At 41.3% G+C, this 22,587-nt stretch overlaps 1 protein-coding gene and 1 long non-coding RNA gene across 2 annotated transcripts; one reads left to right on the top strand and one right to left on the bottom strand.

Annotated features, from left to right (window-relative positions):
- The first annotated feature begins 76 nt into the window (after positions 1 to 76).
- Positions 77 to 22,587, top strand: ccdc69 (coiled-coil domain containing 69). Its single transcript, XM_042418387.1, has 9 exons — positions 77 to 282; positions 13,538 to 13,601; positions 17,702 to 17,880; positions 19,336 to 19,423; positions 19,977 to 20,050; positions 20,229 to 20,330; positions 20,483 to 20,602; positions 20,743 to 20,840; positions 21,803 to 22,587. Exons 1-9 carry the CDS (start codon positions 262 to 264, stop codon positions 21,969 to 21,971), a joined length of 915 nt encoding a protein of 304 aa, XP_042274321.1. The 5' UTR covers positions 77 to 261; the 3' UTR covers positions 21,972 to 22,587.
- Positions 13,640 to 15,860, bottom strand: LOC121901569. The gene is made up of 3 exons (XR_006097315.1): positions 15,695 to 15,860; positions 14,499 to 14,652; positions 13,640 to 13,695 (listed from the first exon to the last, which is right to left on the bottom strand). It is a non-coding gene; the product is annotated as an uncharacterized LOC121901569 (long non-coding RNA).

Here is a 22,587-nt window from a genome sequence, read left to right as displayed (position 1 = left end):
AAATATGTTTCAAAGATGGCCAACTCAAGAAAAAATTTCAAAAAAACTCTAATTAAATTCTGTAGTTTACGAAGTGTCCCTGAACGTCGCACAGAGATAAGCCCCGCCCCCTGCGACCGGCGGCCGGAGCGGTGCGTTCACGGAGTTTTTTCCGGAGTGTTTGAAAGTTGTCAACAGAGGGAAGAAACACGGAGAGCAAGAAGCCGAGCTGCGGAGAGAGAGAGCGGCTTCACACCGACAGAGGAGCTCGGAGGAGGAGGGATGGGCTGCAGCCACAGCAAGGTGAGGAGCTCCGGCGCTAAAATCAAATAGAAAACACTAGAGTCTCGGTAGAAGTTCACTTTGTTTCGGGGGGGAGGAAGCTCATTAGCAGGCGCCCGGCAGCTACAAAACGTGCCGGGAATGAGCTCCGGATAACGGACCGTGTGCTGCACACACGGCGCACTTCTTCTAACAAATAATCTTAATTTAACACCCAGAAACAAACATGCAGCTGATGATTTGTCGACACATTCAGTCTGAAAAAGAAAACGCGGAGACTTTTAGCGTCTTTTCTCAACATCTGTTTTGAATCTGGCATCGTGTGAGCTGTTTTCCCACGGTGCTGCTCGAAGATGGACACCCAGTTTTAACTTTTACATCACCTCTGATGCTTTACTGCGCCTCAAAATATAGTTGTATCTCCTTCACTGTCTCGACAGTAACGATTTCATGGAGTTTTATGGTATTTTTTTAATCTTTTAAAATGTCGCTTTAATAGTTCTAAAATACATTCAGTAACTTCCCTTTGTGGGTTTCACTCTGCAGTGCCGTTTAAAATACTTAGAAAAATAAAAAAATCTGGGTATTGAGATGACTTTTTAAATGATAACATTTATCATAGAAGTGTTGTTATCCTTTAATTTCTACACATTTCAACACTTAAAAGCACATTTAACTTGGTTCATGTGTCAGGTCAAAGTGTGACCTCACTGTTGGTGTGAAGTCAATATAATGTTCCTGTATTTTGCTGTGTCAGTTCTGTCCGTACTGTCTGTTGTCTAAACTGTCTGTTGTGTCTGTTCTGTGGGGTTCAGAGCTGTATTTCTTTCCCGCTGAGAGGAAACGTGTCTGTAGTTTGGCAGCTGTTGTCTTCCACCAGTTATTGATAGAAACTGACGGAGCAGCCGAGGCTTCATGCGGGTCAGTGGTTTCCAAACTGAGGTCTGGGGGCCTCCGGGCGTCCGGTTGGAGTTTGATTTTATGCATTTTATGGATCCAGATCCTTTTGAATCCACTTAAAGTTCCTGTTGTTCTTCTTCTTCTTTTTCTTGTTTTGAAAGTTTCTCTGTTCTCAGTTTAACACCTGCACGTACCTGCAGGATTTATGACATCACAACTTTCTTGACTAATTGTTCGGTCTATAAAACATCAAAAAAACAATTAGCTGGACATAATATCCTACAGCACAAGGTGACGTCTTCAAACGTCTTGTTTTGTCCGACTAAAAGTCCAAAACCTCAAAATATTTTTTCACTGTCGTTCTGCTCATTGCAGACTTACAGATATCTGCGTATATGTCAGACGATTAATGACAAGAGACTGAAGAACAGAGAAACTCCAAACTGGTTGTGATGTCAGACTTCCTGCAGCTACGCCCAGTTGGGATAAACTCTGAAAACAAACTGCATAGAGAAGAAGAAGAACATCCAGCTGAAGGTGTTTTTGAGTGGAAGAGGAGCGACTCAGAACACGTTCTCTACAGAACAGAAGAGAACAATAGAGAACAGAGCAGAACAACGGAGAACAACGGAGAACAGAGCAGAACAACAGAGAACAGAGCAGAACGGAGCTGCAGGCTGTTGCGTAACCTGAAAGCTCAGTAAAGCTTTGATTAGCTCAGAATAGAAGCAGATCGGTCAGAGAGGATCAGAGTCTGAGCTGCTGCTGCTGCAGGTCATCAATACACACTGACGCCTTTAATATGCTGTTAATACTGTTGCTGCAACAACAACAACAGTATTAACACAAAAATTACTTAAATTATTATTTAAGGAGAAATACAAAAAAAGCTGGATGCAGCTTCTGTTTGATGATTTGAAGCTTTTATGTGACAAACATGAAGGTAAACTGAATATCTTTGGATTTGAAACTGTTTACCAGACAAAAGAAGAAGTTAGAACGGGCATTTTTGGACATTTTATAGACAAAATGCTTCATCAATCATGAAAATAATTGTTAGTTGCATCCCTACATTGCGGTCCTTATGTTTTAAATTGCAGTCTGCGTGGTGTTTTAAAGCGTTGAAGGTGCAGAAGAAGACGGTAACTCGTGGACATATTAGAGCTCCTGTCGCCGCTGCAGGTCGTCTCTCACCTGCGGCGCTCTGATTCTCACTCGTCCAGGTGTCTCAGCGAGCTGACAGATGGTGTGATGATGTGATGGACCGTCAGAGGTTACGGTTTTCCATTCTGCACACTGAGTTTATGTCTGGGCTGCAGTGTGCTGTTACACACCGAGCAGACATCTGTTTAAAAGATGAAAACCGCACAAAACAACGAGCTGTGAGGAAAGTGTTGTGGAAATACGATTTGGCCGGATTTAAAGCTCAAAAGCCGAATCATGAATGTTCTGCTGCTCAGTCTGACCTTTACTGTTGGCAGCAAAACACTCACTGCTGCTGAAAACTCACATTAATTAACTTTTTACTTCGTGTCATTTCAGTTTAAAAACTGCATCCACTAGAGGAACTTACTGTAAGAAAACAAGAAGTACTACAGTTCTTAGAGTGCATTCACACCAAAGCAAGAGATTCAACTAATGAGGAAGTGGCAGATGTTTAGTGAAGAGCTGTAACCCGTCACCTCTCTTACTGGATTATTTAGTGAGCTGATTGGAGCTTAATTAACTCGATCGCCATTGAAATCTACTTTAAGAAGTTTGTTATTGCATTTTTTGGAAACGCTGACGATGAGTCTCATTACCTGCAGCAGTCTTACAATTTTTCCCCCCGATTCCTGCAATTTAACAGTAAAAAGAGACATAAAAATCACATATTGTATCACAGTTTTTGAGAAAAGATGCTGCAAAAATCAAGAATTTTTGGCCGCAATAATCACAAAAAAGACTTTATACAACCACCTGTTATCATGTGACTGGTGTACTTTAGTCACATGATGATGTCGTATCTGAGACGTTCTGCCTTTATTAGACTTTAATATACTGGTCATGTTCAGGCTGTAAAGTTGTTTTATGATCAGATGAGTTCTGCCTGCAGAGGTTCTGATACACCAGAGCCTCATGTGACTTTTGTTTTATTTCGCTGATAAATATCTGAATTTATCTTCGTCACCACGGCAACGAGAAGATATGACCCGCTGCTGGCCTGAATCGTCCGTCCGGATGTGTTTTTGTTGTTTATGTGACGCTGGTACAGAAACAAACAAACAAACACATTTGACAGCACAGAAAAGGACTCAGACAGACATAAATCATCTCCCGACCCCCCCGCAGAGCCCCAAACCTCAGGTTGAGAACCGCCTGGCTCGCTGCAGCAGGAAGCAGACGCCCTCAGAGCTGCAGCCGACAGCATCTGTTGTGCAGTTTATTGTGCAGCTGCTGCATCGTGAACTTTACCCGAAATATAAACGTACGCGATGATGTCACCGCCCGACCAACAGAGCAGCAGCATCGTCTCCTGACCCCTGATAACTGATAATCAGTTTATTGATTATTGCTGAGCCACACAGTGACATTCATCAGTACAATCACATTGTCTTTACTGTAAGAATCAATTCTGAGTTATCGCAGCTTGGATCTAACTGGATCAGACCAGTATCATCTCTTAGAAACTAGCAAAGTTTACTTGGTAAGTAGTTTTGAAATGCTTAACATTTGCTGGTTTGAAACTCTCAAATGTGAGAATATATTGCTTTTCTTGGTCTTGCGTCACTGTAAATTTAATATTTTTGGGTTTTGGACTGTCGGTTGGACAAAATAAGACATTTGAAGACGCCATCTTGTGCTCCAGGATATTGTGATGGCTGTTTTTTCATCGTTTTCTGATGTTTTATTGACCAAACGATTAACTGAGAAAATAATGAGAAGATTAATCAGTAATGAAAATAATTGGTGGTTGTAGCTCAGTTTGAAAAATGGAAGCAAGATGACATCTTCAAATGTCTGCTTCTGTCAGATTAACAGTCCAACATCCAAAGATTTAAGATGAAGATTTGAGAAGCTGCAACCAGCACATATTTGGCATTTTCCTGTTAAAAATGACTGAAATGATGAATCGATTATCCACATATTTGCTGATTAATTTTCTATTTATCAACTAATTGTTTGCCGCTCTACAGACCAACTATGTTTGAAATGTTAATCTAATCCTGAAAAGATACCCGACTGGTATGAAAAATATAAACATGTTTTTAGGTCAAAGTTGTCAAATATGAAATGGCGTATAAACACAAGCAGCTGTACAAGAACTTTGTCTTAATAAAATACAGACTGAAAATGGAAAAATTTAGATCTAAATCAGGAACAAATTAGAAGAATATTCAGATTTTTGAATACATGACAGTTTTTGATAATTGGCGACCAACACGTTTTGGTCGTTACCAAAAAAATTCAGAGCCTAGAGTTAGATTAATAGAAAATAATCAGTTTGATATTTTCCTCCAGTTGTTGAGCCTCCTCCTCTGGTTCTAATCATATGAGCTCAGGACTCTTAAGAGCTTCTTTAAGTGTTTAATGGAGCTTTAACAGAGTTAAACTCAGCTTGTAATTCTTCAAAGGATCCATGAATAAAGTGAATCTAAAAGGCAGCAGTTCTGCTCGTATTTACAGCGACATCACAGTGTTTTCATCTTTGATATATTGATAGTTTCTCCTCGTGAACGACGCCACATGAAGCTTGTTTTCTCCACAGCGAGCAGTTAATCACACGACTTTGAAATATCTCCTGGTCTGAAACAAAACCCACAACTCTGTGATGAGTTTCTTCTCCTCAATGAGCAGCATGTGTTCAGCGATGACCTTAGTTTTCTGGAGGAACAACAGCAGCAGCTTTGGGTTCCTTCAGTTCCGCCATTTACAGGCTTATATATTGAACCATATATTGTATTTTCCAGGACAAGTTGGGCTGTTCAGTAATGTCATCATTATGCATGTGAGTAGTACTGTACTTGGTCTAGGAGACTTCCATCCACCAGGTCACGATGGCATCAGACTGAGTAAAGAAACCCAGACATCCTTCAACTGGCAACACCCTCCAGCTGCTCCTGGGGGATCCCAAGGCATTCCCAGGCCAGGAGAGATATGTAGTCCCTGCAGTGTGTTCTGGCTCTGCCCCCGGGTCTCATACCAGTTGGATTTGCCTGGAACACCTCCAGAGGGAGGCATCCAGGAGGATCCTAACCAGGTGCCCAAACCACCTCAGGTGGCTCCTTTCAATGTGAAGGAGCAGCGGTTCTACTCCGAGCTCCCCCCAGATGTCTGAGGTCCTCATCCGATCTCAAAGACTGAGCCCAGACACTCTCCGGTGGAAACTCATTTCAGCCGCTTGTATCCGTGATCTCTTTCTTTCAGTCACTACCCAAAGCTCGTGACCACAGGTGAGGGTTGGAACATAGACCGACTGGTAAACTGAGAGCTTTGTCTACTGCTGATGCTGCACTGATCCGCCTGTCGACCTCACGCTCCATCTTACCCTCACTGTGAACAAGACCCCAAGATACTTGAACAGGTGAGGGTCCAGACCAAAAACAATTCATAGACCTCAATGAGGTGGCATTTCAGGCATGTGGGAACCTTGCCCGGAAGAGGGAGACCGGGGTATCCTCCTAGAGCCAGACCTGAGAGGGGAGCTCGCTGGCGAGTGTCTGGTGGCCAGGCCTTGACCCATGGGGCATGGTCGGGCAAATAACATGGAGTCGCCAACCTGTGAGTTGGGTACATTGTCAAATGGGCAGCAGGCAGGGGCGGGGACCTGGACGTGCTGTTCCCAGGCATCATAAAATGGTTCTAAGGATGTGGAACATCATCTCCCTGGTGGGGAAGAGTTAGTGCGGCAGGTGGAGCGGTACTGACTAGATATAGTTGGGCTCACCTTTACACACAGCACCAGCTCTGGAACCAAATTCCTGAAGAGGGGCTGGACTGTCTTCTTTTCTGGAGTTGCCCAGGGTGAGAGGTGCCGGGTGGGTGTTGGGATACTCAGGAGTCCCCAGATGAGCGCTGCACTGTTGGAGTTCTCCCCGCAGAACAAGAGGGTCGCCTCCCTGTGGCTACGTGTTGCTTGGAGGAAGACTGTTGTGCATACGCACTGAACAGCAGTTGGGAGTATCCAACCTTCATGGGGTCTCTGGGTGGGGCCCTAGAGGGGGCGCGGCCTGGTGAGTCCATTGTTCTGCTGGGGACTTCAACGTTCATGTGGGCAATGACGGAAAAACCTGGAGGGGGGTGACTGGGAAGAACTGCCTGCCTGATCTGAACAGGAGTGTTGCATGTTACTGGACTTCTATGCTGGCCATGGATTGGCCATAACAAACACCATGTTCGATCATAAGGTTGTTCATAGTTGTACCTGGTACCAGAACATCTTCGGCCAAAGATTGATGAGCAACTTTGTAGTTGTGTCATCAGATCTGCAGCTGCATGTTTTGGACACTCAGGTAAAGAAGCTGTTAACTGATCACCACCTGGTGGTGAGTTGAAAAGACAAAAAAGACTGAAGCGATTATTTGATTATCACAACGGTCAGAGAATAATTTAGCAACTACCGACATATCATTGCGGGAGGCGAACAGTGGTCACTTTTTGCCATCTAACTATCCAGCCATTTACCCAATCCTCCCCCTCCTCCTTTTTATATAGACGTCATCAGTCTCATGGCGTCCAATAATGATGTGGTTTACACTGGAGTTAATTGAAGGCTTGATGCGTCTCATACGGACACTAAAGGTGCCTTTAATCCAAAAAATTTGTAATGCTTCCTGCAGTTGGTTTGGATCGAGGTCAGACCTCAAACGAACTGTACCAGAGTTCCTTTGTAACCGGACTGAGAACATCTCTTCAACAAGGTCTCGGTCCCGTTGTTTTGATCTGCACCCGAGTGCGGTTGCTGTGTTCACATCTGCCCAAACGAACCTCACCAAGGGGGAAAACGCTCCCGGGGTCGACTCAACTGAATGAAACACGGCAGGTGTGAAAACGGCCTACAGGGTGAACTGTGACTGCTGGTAAAACGTGAGACATTTTTCACGTTGAAGGAAAAACACAGAAGAAGGTTTGAGCTTGTTTTCATCTCCATGTGTGAGTTTAACCTCGTTCAGGAGATTCTTCATAAAACGTTAAATCTCATCCCTGTAACACTCACCGACACTGGAGCAGACATTTTGTCACATAGCTGCGAACCCGGAGAAGACAGCGATGTGTTTGTCCTCTCCTGGAAACGCAGCTCTGTGCTCAAAGTCTAAAGAGAATAAAAATGAGGTCAAAGTCATAAATGTCCTCATGGGTTTAGAAACACGAGCGTCCGTCCGTGTGTGTGTATGTGTGTGTGTGTGTGAGCCTTGAATCCTGCTGCAGCATTTGGAAACGGCAGAAGCTCACACAGCACTTTTATTTTGTTGTTCTGTGGTTTCTCAGAGGAGGAAAACAGTCATTACTGTTGCACAGAAACATGTTTGTCACTCGTAAAGACTGTGACACAATCATACAGGCTGCGGGAGAGAAGTTCAGCTTTTCATTCAACTTTTTCTGACCTCTACCACACCCAGACGCTACTCATGAAAACTTGAGGTGACCCGATCCTCCGGAGAGAGAAGACGTCTCACTCTGTTGGAAATACAGAAACACTCTGATTGTACAGCGGAGTTACAGAGTGGAGCTTCTTCCCTCACAGATGATCTTTGGTCGAGTACAGACACGCAAACCGACAACAGAGGAGTTTTATTTTGTCATCAAGTGACTCACAGAATTAATTAGGGACGGCTGATACGAGCTGCTGCCCAACACGATTATCATTTTAAGAGAGGACAGAAAGCAGAGCTGCAATGATTAGTCTATCGATAGAAAATTGATCGGCACTAATTTTGATAATCACATTAATTGTTTAAGACGCTTTTTGGGCAAAAATTCCATGTTTCCTGGTTTCAGCTTCTCATATGTGATGATTTGATGCTTTTGTTTGTCAAACATGAGAGTAACACGAATGTCTTTGACAAGACAAACCAAGACCGTTTTGATAATTGATTAATTGTTTAAGCCTTTTTTAAAGCAAAAATGCAGAATACTTCCTTGTTCCAGCATCAACTATGCAACTGCAACTATTTTTGTAATCCATAGATTGTTTACATCATTTTTCAAGCAAAAGTATCAAACATTTGATGGTTGCAGCTTTTCAAATATATGACTGTAAATTGAATATCTGAACATTTTAGTCTCTAAGGCTGCGTTCACACTGAGATTGGCAGTGTGTGAAAAAAATGCAGCTCACCTGTTGTTCTGAATGGGGGCAGCAAAAAAAACGCAGCGGTTATCTGGTAAAAAGTTGAAGCGAGAGGCTGCTCACTGCAGAGCCAATGGGTGGAGCCTGGCCTAGTCCAGGTCCAGCTCCACCTCCAGGTCCAGCCCCACCGTAGCTCACTCATACAACTTGGTAGTGCTAGTTGAGTACGACTTGGAAAGGTGACGGACAGACACAACTCATGGCGGCTGCTGGATGCAGGGGGTCCTCGAGATAGAGGAAGTTGACCCAGAGAAGCAGGACGGCGTTCCCTGAGACTGAGGTCTCTAGTGGTGGGAGGCTCCGGCGATCTCGGAGGAAAGTTTGGTGGAAGATAAACGGGAAGAGGACACAGCAGAGAGGCGGAGAAAGTGAGTAGATTGTGGTTCATGAAACAACTTTTACAAGTTGTCATGTTCTTGGCTGAGCTGTAACCAACGTTAGAGTAAATGTAATGGATGAAACTAGAGGGAGTTATTAAAATAAGCAGGATAGGGTTTGGTGGTAGTGAGTAAAACAAGTAGACAGTAGACTATTAATTTAGACTTTTGATTTTCTTTTGAAGCTGTAAAATTGTCAGACTTGGCCAAAAATAGCTTAGTGGTTAGTTTCAGGTTTATACTGTAAACCCACATTTCATAAAAACATCCATCATGTATGTTGTCTTGCCAACTTCTGTCTTATTCCCAGAAGTAGTTCTTAATCGCTCCCAACAAACAGCCTCGAGCTGAACAAGCCTTTATTGTCATTTCTAAAATAAACTAAATCTATAAATCTTTTATTTATTATTATCATGTTTCTAATGTGTCCTGTTTTCCTTCAGCAGACTGAATAACCAATGATGACATGAGGAGCGTCGCCATGACGTCCTGCTGCTTGTTTTAAAGAGTCCACTACTTCAGATACTCTGGATAATGTGATACTGTATTTATGTCAGTGCTTGGCAGCATCGACCGGTGATGATGATGATGATGATGATGATGATGATGATGATGCCTTAAGCACTGATCACTATATTATGGCTGTTTCACCCAAATAAGAAAAACTGAGCTCATGAGTCTCCAGATTGGCTCATTTTAGGCCTACTGATGCACATATACAGGTGATATTTATTTGTTTCATAAACATATTTATTTTTGATGTATTTGTTACATATTTAAGGAAAATAAAATCTTGTTTTAACTGGTTTTGAACCTTTGTGTGACTACACGCTGTATTTTGGATGATCGTGTTATAAAATGTTTGTGCAGTTTAAATGACACGTTGCATGAAGTTTAGCCTAAATAAAAGAGAAGAGGCTCTGGATCCCCTCAGGATGAACTGTAATAACTTTGATCCTCCTCAGATCAAACTGTTAATTTGTTCAATACTTTGTTTTATGACCAAGTCTGGTTTAGTTTTTTGTCATTATGTGACGACTTTCATACGTTTTAAAAGGCTTTTTGTTGAATTAGGGAAGAAAATGAAGCTGTTAGTGTGCTGAAGACTTCAACATATAGCTTCCTCTTGTCTTATTTCTTGTTCTTTTCTGAGTTTGAACTGCACTCAGCTCCACCCATCAAGGTTTAAGTCGACCAATGAGCTGCTGATGCTTCTTTCTCCTGATAAACATCTGCAGAAACTAAAACTCTTCTGTGAAATGAGACGTGCAGCTCAGAGCAGGCAGGTTTTTCTTGAAGGTGAAGTGCTGTGCAAACAGAGGAGAGGAGCTGCTGCTGTGATTTATGGTGTTTTTTTTTTTTTTAAAGCCAGGGCCTCTGCGACGCCTGCAGGAACATATGCTTCTTCTCCTCCTCTTCCTCCTCCTCCTCCTCCTCCTCCTGTCCAGATTTAAACAGATCTGTGAAACACGTCGACACGCCGCAGCGCTCTTGTCCACTTCGCCTCCCGACTGAACTCAGCGACGTGTTTAAAGCTGAGATATTTATTGTTTCAGCTCTGTGTTTAAATAAAGTCGGTGTCCAGTTTGCAGAGCAGCGTTTAGACGTGTTTATACAGTGAGAGGGTGTGTGTGTGTGTGTGTGTGTGTGTTTTAGGGTGTGATTGTTTGGCCTCACTGTGCTTGAGCAATGTGTGGGTGTGAGGCAACGCAGTAAGCATTTCAGTGTGTGTGTCAGTTAACCAGCAGTGTTTGAAGCAGCAGTTCAGATGACATCATCTTTTTATCTTCATATTTCTTCACATCAGAGATTTTCAGCTGATATGTATGTACAGCAGAGGACGATCTAAAGTATCTGCTGAGTCTGCTGATATTCATTTTTAACGTATAGACTTAAAAGAAAACAAATTGTGACCAACATATGTTCTCATCAGGCCATTTGACAGTGTGACAACAGAGAAATTACCCTTTAATTAAATTAACCTGTGATTTTTCCAGTGATGCTGCTTTTCTTCAACTTAGTTTGATTTTATTGTCATAAGACAACAAACACACAAGACAGTTTTCATATGTTCACTGGAAAAACGATCAGGTATAATGTTTATCCATCTTAGATTAACACTAAACACAGAGAACAGATGTTTGGTCATAAATTAAAGTATTGGACTAATTCAGATCGGTGTTTTTAGTCTTCTTGTACTTCCTGTGTTGTGAGTACAGTGATCTCCTCCAAAACATTTGTTGCACAACAAATATGGTGAATGTCTGAGTGATCTGGGATGATTCACAGCGGCAACCTCAACATTACAGTCAGAGTCACTGATGAAAAGGACCAGTGTCCTTTTCTTCTAGTGTCAATAGACTGTAAACAATAACGGACGTTGTCACCGTGACGTCACCCGCTGGTTTGTCAACTCCCATTTTGAAACCTCGAGTTTGCATTTTGACTGTTGCCATGTTGGATTTTTGGAGAAGTGACCAGAGTGGAGCTGACCCTTATGCTAGCTGCTAGCTTTTTTAGCACGGTGCATTTACAGTCTATGGATAACTGTGATAATGCTAATGCTAATTTTCGCTAGTTAAAAACAGACTAAAAACCATTAAAACAAAATGAACTCACCGTAATAACTGAACATCCGACTCCTTAGTGTTTTAGTCAACCAACATGTTACAGTTAACTTTCATGAACGGCTACGTCTATACTCTGTGAGTCTGGGGTTACGCCATGGTTACGTTACCTAACCAACGTTGTCTCAGAGACTTGCCTGTGACCCACCTGTCACTCAAAGCAGATTCTTAATTATGCATAACTTTAAGCCTAAATAAAATTAAAACAGGTGAGTTATATAAAAACTGTACAGTTGTCATGAACGGGGATATTAGCTAAAACTGTTTTAGTACCAGGCTGTAAAGGTGTATATTTCTGCTGTTAAGTTGTGTGTTTTAACATAGGGGTCTATGTGGATTGACCTACTTTTGGAACCTCATGTGGCCATTGGAGGAACTGCAGTTTTTGGCACTTCCTCTTTAGCTTCGTTTTTCAGATCCGGAGGTTTGCTGCTTGGTCATGCTGAACTCAGAGAGGCTGCAGTTCATCAGCGTGCAGGTCTGAGGAGAAAGGTCCTTTTTGGTCCTTTTTAATCAGCAGCTCAAACAAACAAACTGAGCAGCTGAAGTTATGTAATAATGGAACAACAGAGGAAGAAAAGAGTGAAAGCTTCAGCGTCAGTCATGTGAAGACTAATGAAGCTGGCAGAGTCAGAGTCAGCTTTCATAACAAGCTCACTGCTCCAGTTTAACTCTCAGACCTGAAGCAGGACTCTGCTGCTGCCGGGGGGGCCTCAGAGGGTCCAGACAGACCTACAGGTTCAACCAACCTCCAGTCCTCCTGATGTGTGTCATAAAGAATAAAGATTTCAACAAGGAGCTTTAATTGATTAATAAAGTACAGCCGAAATATTGTTAAAGAGCAGTTTCACCAGGTGAAGTGATTATAGTGCAGCTATAGTGATTATTTTCATTATTGAGTCATTGGCTGGTGGTTTTGGTCTATAAAACCTTAAAATACTAAAAAAAATTTGCATCAGAGTTTCCTTAAGTCCAAGGTGATGTCATCAAATGTCTTAATTTTGTCCGACCAAAAGTCCAAAACCACAAAGTACTTCAGTTAAAAACACGTATGACATCAGTGTATCGACAGTCTCGTCCTTTTATTTCTTTTCATGCAGCGTAGATGGTTGACATGGGGCATTTAGTGACTTCATGATGTTACACAGGCACAGAGCGTTTATACAGGAGACACCCTGTCAGTGTTTAGTTTCTTCACAACTACAGTTGGTGTTGCTGCTGGTTGTGAAATAAATTGCTCAAAGACAGTCTGGGTGCAGCTCTGCGGTCTGAAAGGACTCAGAGGCAGAAGAGATTTAAACAGCGATGCAGAAATACTCACAGATCCACCTTAAAGGACAAGTTCACCAACAGTCAGGAGCCCAAATGAACATAAAAACCTATTTTTCTTGCTGTAATCATTCCTCCTGTTCATACTGACCATTAGAAGATCCCTTCATAATGACCTTACAATGGAAGTGATGGAGGACAAAATCCACAGTCCTCCTTCTGTGTAAAAAATGTATTTCAGAGTTTATCTGAAGCTAATATGAAGCTTCAGCGTCCAAATGAGTCAAATCAAGTAGATATCTTTCAACGTTACAGTCTTTTTAGTGCCAAAGTCCCTCTTTTTGTTACTATACTTCCACCTGCAGCTCAACAAGGAAACACTGTCCGAGGAAACACAAAGAGGGAATTTGATGCTAAAAAGACTGTAAATGTGTCAGATATCCACTTGATATGACTAACTCAGACTGATGAAGCTGAATAGAAGCTTCACACAGACTTTTGTGTGGAAACACTGTGGATGAAGGGGATCTTTTAATATCCAGTATGAACAGGAGGAATGATTACAGCGAGGAAAACCTCTTTCACTGTTCATATGGACACCTGACTGCTGGTTTATAGACACACTGGAAAAACTGTGAACCCGTCCTTTTAAAATAGAAGTCATCTGATCACGAGGGAGCCAATAAACACTCATCATATCAGTCTGTTTCTGTTCTTTTTAGTTTGTTCATATCGTCACTGAAACTCTTCTTCTCTCTTCCTGTTTTTATCAGAAGAAAAGCAAAGGCAAGAAGGGAGAGAAGACACGGAAAGACAACAGCCACCGAGATGACGGAGGTGAGAGAGAGAGAGTGTGTGTTTGTGGGTTTACCTTCTTTCACTTCCTGTTTGCTCGTCTTGTTTCCTGAAGCAAAGTTCACGAGAACTCTGTCTGATAAATGTCAAGATGTGTCACATCTTAGCGTCTATTCAGCTGCTGATATATTTACAGGTCGCTGCTTCAGAAATAGTTCCTACGTTTCTTTCTTTGATATGAACTCATATTGAAGAGTTTGTAATAAACACCTGTCACAGTTTTTTGATGTTGTAAAAAGTGGTTTCAGGCCACAAAAACCCCAACAAAATCTCCCTGCAGCGCCTGAACGATGACAGTTTAATAACAGAGAAATCAGTTTAATTTCTGACATCATGATAAGAAAGAACAGAGGAGGCTGTTGTTGAGTGACTGAGTGAATCATATGCTGTGAAGCTGTGACTCATCTCCAGTCACAACCAGTCACTTCCTCATTTCCTCATGTTTATGAGCAGAATGTACAGTTTTAATGGGAGAAACCACGCATTTAAAAACAGGATGGTGCTGCCGTCATCCTTCTGTGATTCACTGAGGGCTGCAGCACCGCCGGTAGAACCACAACTCCCTACGTAGATACTTATCAGTCAGTTCATCAACATATCAGCTCAGATAGATAGATTATCAGTCAATTAATCAATACAGCTGTAATGTTTTGTCAGGAGAGAAGAGTCAGACTGGGAAAAAAAAAGCTGAATGCCAAAATACTCTTTGCGGTTTATCCCGTTTACTATAAAACCTCATAATTGCAGTCAGGATTGTAAATTGTTGGTCTATAATTCTCTTGTGCAAATAACAAAATAAGATATTTATTCCAGATTTAAAAGATTTTATTGACCCAACCATTAAATCTTAAATAAATCTCGTAAAACATGAAAACATACCCGCATTAGCTGATGGTTTGTCCACTAGTTTTTCAGCCATTTTCAGATGTATCGTCGCTAAACGGTAGAAGTTGCAGCCGGACGGATAAACAGCTGAGAGGAGCTGCAGAGTCGCTACGAGCCACGACCGACATGTTACACACCGACCTCTGATCTGTTGATATGAAAACATGATTATAGCTGCTTTAAAGACACAGAAGAAGAAACAGTGGTCATGTGGTAGAAAAAGAAAGATGTGAAACCCCCTCCAATCATATCCAGGACCAGTCAGAGGTCTGGACACACTTTCTCATTGAAGTGAATGGGACTGTGCAAATAAATAAATATATATATATATATATACACACATACTGTACATGCAAAACTACTCTAACAGCCTGACTGAGGTAGTAAAGTACTTTACTAAATATAAATACAGGTGAAATAACATGAATAACGTGTAATATACACAAAATGGAAGATATATAAAGTATAAAAACTGTTGATTTTTGAGTTGTTTGATGGTAGTGAAACTGCTCCAGGAAACCTCAGAAAACAAAAAATAACTACTGAGTGTTTTAAAAAAACATTTTAGGGCTGCAACTAACAATCATTTTCATTATTGCTTAATTTGTCAGTTCTTTGGTCCATAAAATGTCAGAAAACTGAAGAATGTCGATCAGCGTTTCCTAAAGAACAAGACGACGGCCTCAAATGTCTTAATTTATCCACAAAAGATCTTCAGTTTACTGTCACAGACACTAAAGACACCAGAAAATCTTCTTTAATAACACTTCAAACAGAATTTTGTGTGTATATATTACACCTCTTGCACATTTAAAGTGTTCAAATTTCTGTTAATTTTTTCTTTTCTTTCTTTTTCTCTTGTTTTTTTTTTGCTATTCACGTTTCTTTGTTTATTTGATGCTATATTGTTTTATGACAATATGTAGGGCTGTAGTCAACCAAAGAAAATTTTGGTCGAAAATTTTGGGGAGGGGGGGGCGCGATGTAACGGGACAGAGAGCACAGTAAACTCGGCAGCCACACATTTCTCTGTTCTGTATTTCTCTGTTTTGTGTCTTCAGGTTATGCTAACCCATAGTTGCTAACTTTGGAGTTAATCTCTTTCACTTTTCCAACATTTAGCATTTATTAACTGACACACTGTAGTCTGTGCTGTACATTTACTGCCAGACTGACAACTTACTACTAACCTTTTCCTCTGCTCCGCCTCACATCCACCGTCACTTCTCTGCCGCTCTTTCCCGCTCGCTACGCAAACATAATCCTTAACGGAGCCGCGCGACCAGTGGTTTCCCAGGCAACGACACAGAGGTTGACTCACGTACCGGAACAGCGCTGCTCAGAGACTCCCAAACGCTGTCGGTATCAAATATTATCTTTTGTTTTTTTTGGCCTGGCGGGGGTTCTCGTTGCGTCATTCTGGAGAAACACAGATTCAGTAACCGTTGAGTACAGTTAGACCCAGCAGGCTCCATCAGGTTGGGCGAGTTCAAAGTTGTGAAAACAACGGGGGTGTTTTGAATACATCCCCGTTGTTTTCACAGGTAATTTGTTAGTCTGTCCCTCCTGCCGCAGGAAATAATGGATTAATCCTGGAAAGCTGTTGATGTAGCACTTTTCTCCTTATGAAAATAACACGGAGATTATTCGACCAATGAGAATTTAGTCGGACGAGAGCATATCGACCAACTAATCGACCAGTCGACCAGCAGACTACAGCCCTAACTGTATGTTTTTATGACTTGTTGAAAGGAAGGGGAGGACTTTGTATAAGCCCTCTGGACTTCCTTCCTCTCCTATTGTAACCTTTGTGCAAATAAAAAAAATACAAAAACCCCAAAAAACAAATATTCACATTTAAGAAGCTGGAATCAGAGAATTAGATTTTTTTTTTCTTGGAAAATGACTCTAAACAATTAATCAATTATCAAAATAGTTGGTGATTAATTTAATAGTTGACAACTAATTGTTTATTAATTGTTGCAGCTTTAATTTCTCTTATATTAACTGCAAAAAACGTGATGCATGAAGCTGGATTTATGGTTTAAATATATATATATATTTCCAGCGTGTAGGAAGCTTGTCTGAAGGAGTTTACAGTTTCCTTTAGTATGTACAGAACTATATTCAGTGTATAATCAGTCTGCAGTGTGGAAATGAACCACAGCTGTTTGTTTTTTAATGACATTTGATTCCACGTTCAGGTCTCGTCTCCTCCAGCTGATGAGATCTGACTGATAAACTGATTTTTAAAGGTTGATACTGATACTAATGTTTGGGAATTTAAAAATCTGATAGTGATATATCTGCTATTATTAATGTTCTTTATTTATATCTGCAGTGAGCTGATATCAAACAGCAGCTGAATAAAAGTAAAACTGCTGTTTGTTTAGAAATAATTAATCTTCAGACAGGCTGCGACGTGCTGTTCTCAGATTATTACGGAAACATACCAGTGTTCACATTTCAGATAAACACAGACTTTTAACGTCCTTAAGTTCATAAAAGTTTATTATAAATTTCCATAATTAAATATCTTTGTTTTTACAGTGTTAATATTTAACTTTATGATGTTTTTCGAGTTGTGTTGAGGATTAAAGTGAAGACGTCAGTGGAAGCGAACGGACAGAGCGGCGTGTGTCTACATGTAGATGATGTCATCGGTGTGTGTGTGTGTGTGTGTGTGTGTGTTGAATGTCTGTTTTTAAGTTTCCGTGACGATGACCTCATACCTGTGAGCAGTTTCTCAGCGTTAACTCTCTCAGCACCGGAAATCCTGAACTTCAGTCACTAAAATACAAAACAGCTTTTATAGAGCAGCAACGATTAATTAATTAGTTTATCAATCAGCTAATCTGCATCTATTCTGATAATTAATTACTTGTTTTAGTCAATTTTGAAGCAAAAAAATGAGAATGTGATGCTTTTCTTCATCTTATCTGATAGTAAACTGAATATTTTTAGGTTTCAGACTGTTTGTTGGGCTTTAGGAAACTAAAACGGACATTTCTTCATTATTTTCTGATATTTTATGTATTAAATGACTAATTGAGTAATAGAGAAAATAACCGGCAGCATTGTTAGAGGCCTCTGACATCACTATGACATCATCAGGCTTATTTTCTCCTTCATTCTTCTTCTACATTTTGCTTCGTCTTGTTGTTGATTTGTTGTTGTTTTTTTTTCCGTCTGGGCAGGTAAACGTGCGTCCGGCTCACCTGACGTCTGTCTGGAGAAGCAGCTGGAGCGGTTCGAGTGGCAGCTGAGGACCTTAAAGGAAGTGCTGTCGGCCAATGGGAACCCAGAGAGGGCGGAGCTCCTGAAGGACCACGCCGACGAGGAGGTGTGCGCTCTAGTCCTGAGCATCCTCGATAAGGTGAGAAGAAGAAGAAGAGCCGATCGTTGATCTTTAGAGCTACGTGAACTGTGCTGTATACGAGATATGTACTGGTTCTGGTTCTGGTTTGTTCCTCTAAAGATCCACTCAGACTGTATCAGTGTCTGTAGGTGAGGTGATTTTAATCCAGTCCATCTCTGTATGAGGCTCATTTCATCACAACTATTTATTTTAATGATCCTTTAATTTTATAATTGAGAGTAATTTGCAGGTATTTAATGGTTCATTTTAGGACATTTTACAGAGAATCTTGAGATGGAAACAGCAACATGTCGGCCCGTTAACATGACGACAGAAACAAATAAAACCATCAGGAGAGTAAAAACCCATGAAAGCTGATCAGATGTGCTGTTGTTCTCTTTCAGACACTCACATTTAGTCAAATAGTCTCTGTTAAAAGTCGTGTGAATCAGCTGTTAGCAGCGTAAGATCATGTTCAGACAACTATCACTGAAGAAAACTTCAACATGTGATGATTCTCAGTCAGGTTTCGAAGTGGATTTATGGAGGTTTATTGGCGATCGTCATATAAAGATGGACGTAGCGAGGTGTGACGTCACCTGTTGGTTTCATTGGAGCCAGTTTGAAGCTCAGAGTTGCAGAATATGCAGATTACAACGGAGCAATGACTTCCAAACTGACCACCAGCACACTTGTTAGAGGACCTGAACATAGAGATTGAGACCAGAATGACTCGTTGATAAAGTGATTTATTATTTCTACATGAGGCTTTTTGAACAGGAGTCAGTTGGAGCATCTAGAGGCCGTCTGCTGCTTGCTTGCAGTGCACATCAGAGATAAAGATATCCTCCTGAAGTGTCGGTCACGCTGAATCTAAAAATACGTGTTTCATGTCTGTGGGTTCAGATCTGGCTGATACAAACTGCAGCTCATTCCTCATGAATCTTCCTCCTCACAGTTTGATGTGTGAAGGACTTGAACCTGAACCCCGTCCAACATCTTTAGGATGAACTGGAGCGTCAGTGTGTCGGACCTTCGCTGAGGCTGTCGGGTCTGAATGGGATTAAATCCCTGCACAGATTAACGCTCGTGATGTTGAAACATCACATACGGCTGTAATTTCATTGGCAGAAGTGAAAGTCTGCTTCATAATCAGAAACCAGAGAAGTAGTTATTCATAGACTGGGGGCAGCTGACCGGGCTCTCCGGGTCAGGTGACCACCTGAATCTGCAGCCAGGAGTTTGTCACTTTGAACTTGCAGCTCGTGTCCTCGCCGTGACCTCGCTGAGCGTTTAAACACACCTCAACCTACAGAGCGTCACCGCAGACGCACCAATCAGAGAGCAGCTCTGCTTTATTTACATCCTCATATCTGAAGCATATTTTAATGTTCATCTTTCAGTTTGTTGCTTTTTTTAATGTTTTGGTGTTATAATTACAGTTACAGTTAAATGTCATGATGTGATTTTCAGGTGAAAACGGAGACGACGGCTGATTTAAACGTCCTGCACGAACAGAAGAGTAAAACTGCTACTGAGGAACATGAGAGACGCGCCGAAGGTGACGACAACAGCTTGAAAACACAGAAATGTGCAAAAATCTTGCACACTAAAGTGAAGATGCTTTCAAAGATGATGCCATTAATAGTTTTTATTGATCAGTTAAGCTGATCCAAAGTCGAGTAAACAGCAGAAACCTAAAGTAGATTAATATTTGCTGTGAGTGACTTAATAAATGCTTCTATCTGCTTACAGCTACATTATAGTGAGTTATAAACCATCACTGCTTATATTCTGATTATTAATGATAAATATGGGAACTTATAGTAAAGTGCTACCATCAACAAAATTATAATGACTAAATTGCCAATAAACTAAAAGGAATACTTGACTTTTAGCTGTATTTGTATAATACAATATACTATAAAATACAATTCAAAGTACTGTTCAACTGTTCTATATTACAGCCTTTCATTTGATGTGTGTGTGGATCATCTTGGTATTTACAGTAGAACCGTGTATTCTACTGTGTATTCTACTGTTTGCACCGCGTGTTACGGCTGTTTGCATGCGATTCTTTCAGCAACACACTGACTTTGACTTGTTTCCTGCAGAGCTGCAGAAGAAACATGAACAAGAGAAAACTCAGCTGACGGAAAAGTTTCAGGCTGCTGAAAACGTCCTGAAGGTAAATAACGAGCGAATCAAATAACTCAGTTTATTTACTTAAAGCAGAAGCTGCAAGTCGCTCACAAACTCTACAGTCATGTTTAGCAGGATGTCGATCCTGTAGTTTCTTTTATTAGTTTTCTGCATCACAACAACAATCTTAACATATTGTTTCTTTGTCATTTCTATGATTGAAGGCTAAAGTTGAGGAGCTGTCAGCAGAGCTGCAGGTTTATAACGAGCTGAAGAGACGAGTAGAAGAATCAACGTTTAAGAAGGACCTGCAGAGAAATATTCAGGTGTGTTTGGGGTCGGAGGTCATGGGGCGGTGGGGGTTGAGTTGTTTTATTTAATTGGAGATCTGTAACCAACCTGATGTTACGTTTTCTGTTTCTGGATTCTTCAGTAAAGAGTTTAAAAAGTTCTCTGCGCTCTCACCTCTGACCTCTAGGCCCACGGCAGCCCAGGTGCATTCTGGGAGTCCGAGCAGGAGTCTCTGCTGTTCGTCATCGAGATGAAGAGCGAGCGTGTGCAGGAGCAGAGCAGGAAGCTGCAGCAGATGGACGCTCTGGTAGGTCGACTGAAGTCTTTATCAACTTTGTTTCTTCTTCTTTTTCTCAACGCTTTGATTTATACGTCCTGTAAATCGTTGTTGTTATTTTACGTCGTCATCGTTCTTTACTTCTTCTTCTTCGTGTCTCGTGATCTCAGGTGGAGAAGAATCTGTCTCTGGAGGACCAGATCATCCACATCCTGCAGCAGAACGAGGATCTGGGAGTCCGGATAGACAACTATCAGAGTCTCATTCAGTAAGTGTTTCAATCTTCTCTTCTTCATAAAGCAGGAATGTGGCGCCACCTGCTGGATATTTCACCTGCTGAGACACATCATCACTTACGGTCCAAACCATGAATTAATTTATTTATTCTTTATTTTATATGATGTGATTTTGTTGTTGGCTTTGTCATACACATGCAGTTTATAGTAAACAAATAGAGGAAAGACGTTGAGAGCATCTGCAGATCTTAAAAAGTCTTAAAAAGCATTAAATTTACTCCTCAAAAGTCCTCGGAAGGTTAAATGATTAAGTATATCCCTAGAAACTATTGTTATATACAGCTGGGAAGTGCTGACAAAAATGTAATCTAAATGTTAATACATTCATGTACTTAGTAAATAATTGTAGGCCTTATTGTTCCTACTGGTTTTCCATCATTCTTTAACTGGTTTGACCATGAAAACGGTGTTAAATTGCCTCTATGTGGTGTTAAAAAGGTCTTAAAAAGTATTAAATGTAATTTTGTGAACACGCATGAAGGTTCAGTAAGAATTAATTAAAATCACATAAACAGTTGAGCTTAGATCATTTTAAACTCTCCTTCGCAGCTGAAAACTATTAATGCTCTTGACAGTTACTTTTCTGCTGAGGTAGCTACACGTTAAACTGTTAAAAGCTGCTGTTTTCTTGGAGGTTTATCATAAAAAAAACTGGTTCCAACAGCAGTAAATGTCTCAGGTCTTGAAGCTACGATGTTTAGGAGAGTTACCACAAAATAAATGAGCTGAACGGTTTGTTAAAAGCTTCATAAATTGAGCTTCTTGTCATCTGAAAGTATTTCTCAGGGAACGTTTGGTGGCCTCAAACTGACAGTTCAACTTTAAAACAGAGACTTTTATGATTCAATTTTGATGAAAAAAGTCTGTGGAAGAACCTGCCGCGGTGCCACAAAAGTCAGATGAACTTTAATCCGTCTTTGTTTTTGTTTCTCAGGCAACTATCGAAGGAGCAGCAGGACCTGAAGGTGGCGCTGGAGAGGCAGGCAGCAGTAAACCAGAATCTTTCTCAGGAAAAAGAGCAGCTGATGTTCAAGCTGAGACACAGAGACTCGTGTCCGACCATCCACCTGACCGCCATGGTGCCGGAGATCGCGCCCAGATGACTCTGAGCACGAATCCGGTGTGTCACTCGCTGTAGGTAGAAACCAGACTGCGTTTGTGCACAGCGGCTGTTAATTATTCACATGATCTCGTACAGTCGCCCGGTTCAGTCACCGGGCTTCAAACTACGTCTACAAACCACAGCAGGTGACGACTCTGCTGCTCTGGGATCAGATTAAAGGCTTTAACCTGGATGACATCAACATGAACAACCTGGTGATCGTTCTTATGCTAGCTGACCGGGTTAACCACTGAACAACTACATGATCCTGGATCCTCAAACCCACCGCAGTCTCTGAGGAAGCGTCACAAGACTCAGACTGCACTGAGCCGATCACACCAATCTGTCGTTTCTCTTCATCTGTGTTTTGTTTCTGATTCTTTTGTCAATGAAAGGCGTCCACAGAGAGCCCGAGTCAAGACTGATGTCACTTCCTGTCGAGCCTCCGATCCACTAGCTTCTGTAACTCAGTTCGATCTCATTCAGTTTCATTCACAAGTTCAATTTGCTGTGACTGAATCATCAGAACTTGGTTTCATTCAGGGCTGCAACAAATGATTATTTCATTATCGATTAGTCTGTTGATTATTTTTCTGGATTAATCGATTAGTTGTTTG

The sequence above is a fragment of the Thunnus maccoyii genome, chromosome 8 (genome assembly GCF_910596095.1).
Source record: "Thunnus maccoyii chromosome 8, fThuMac1.1, whole genome shotgun sequence".
In the NCBI taxonomy this organism is placed as follows: Eukaryota; Metazoa; Chordata; class Actinopteri; order Scombriformes; family Scombridae; genus Thunnus; species Thunnus maccoyii.
The sequence above is the reverse complement of the archived record's forward strand: the minus strand, read 5'-3'. Positions and strand labels throughout refer to the sequence as shown.

What these genes read in the sequence shown, in the direction of transcription:
- ccdc69 (XM_042418387.1), top strand. Translation starts at nt 262, where the DNA reads ATGGGCTGCAGCCACAGCAAG. An exon ending in ACATGAGAGACGCGCCGAAG is followed by an intron (nt 19,424 to 19,976) that starts GTGACGACAACA and finishes TGTTTCCTGCAG; the next exon opens with AGCTGCAGAAGAAACATGAA. An exon ending in AACTATCAGAGTCTCATTCA is followed by an intron (nt 20,841 to 21,802) that starts GTAAGTGTTTCA and finishes TTTGTTTCTCAG; the next exon opens with GCAACTATCGAAGGAGCAGC.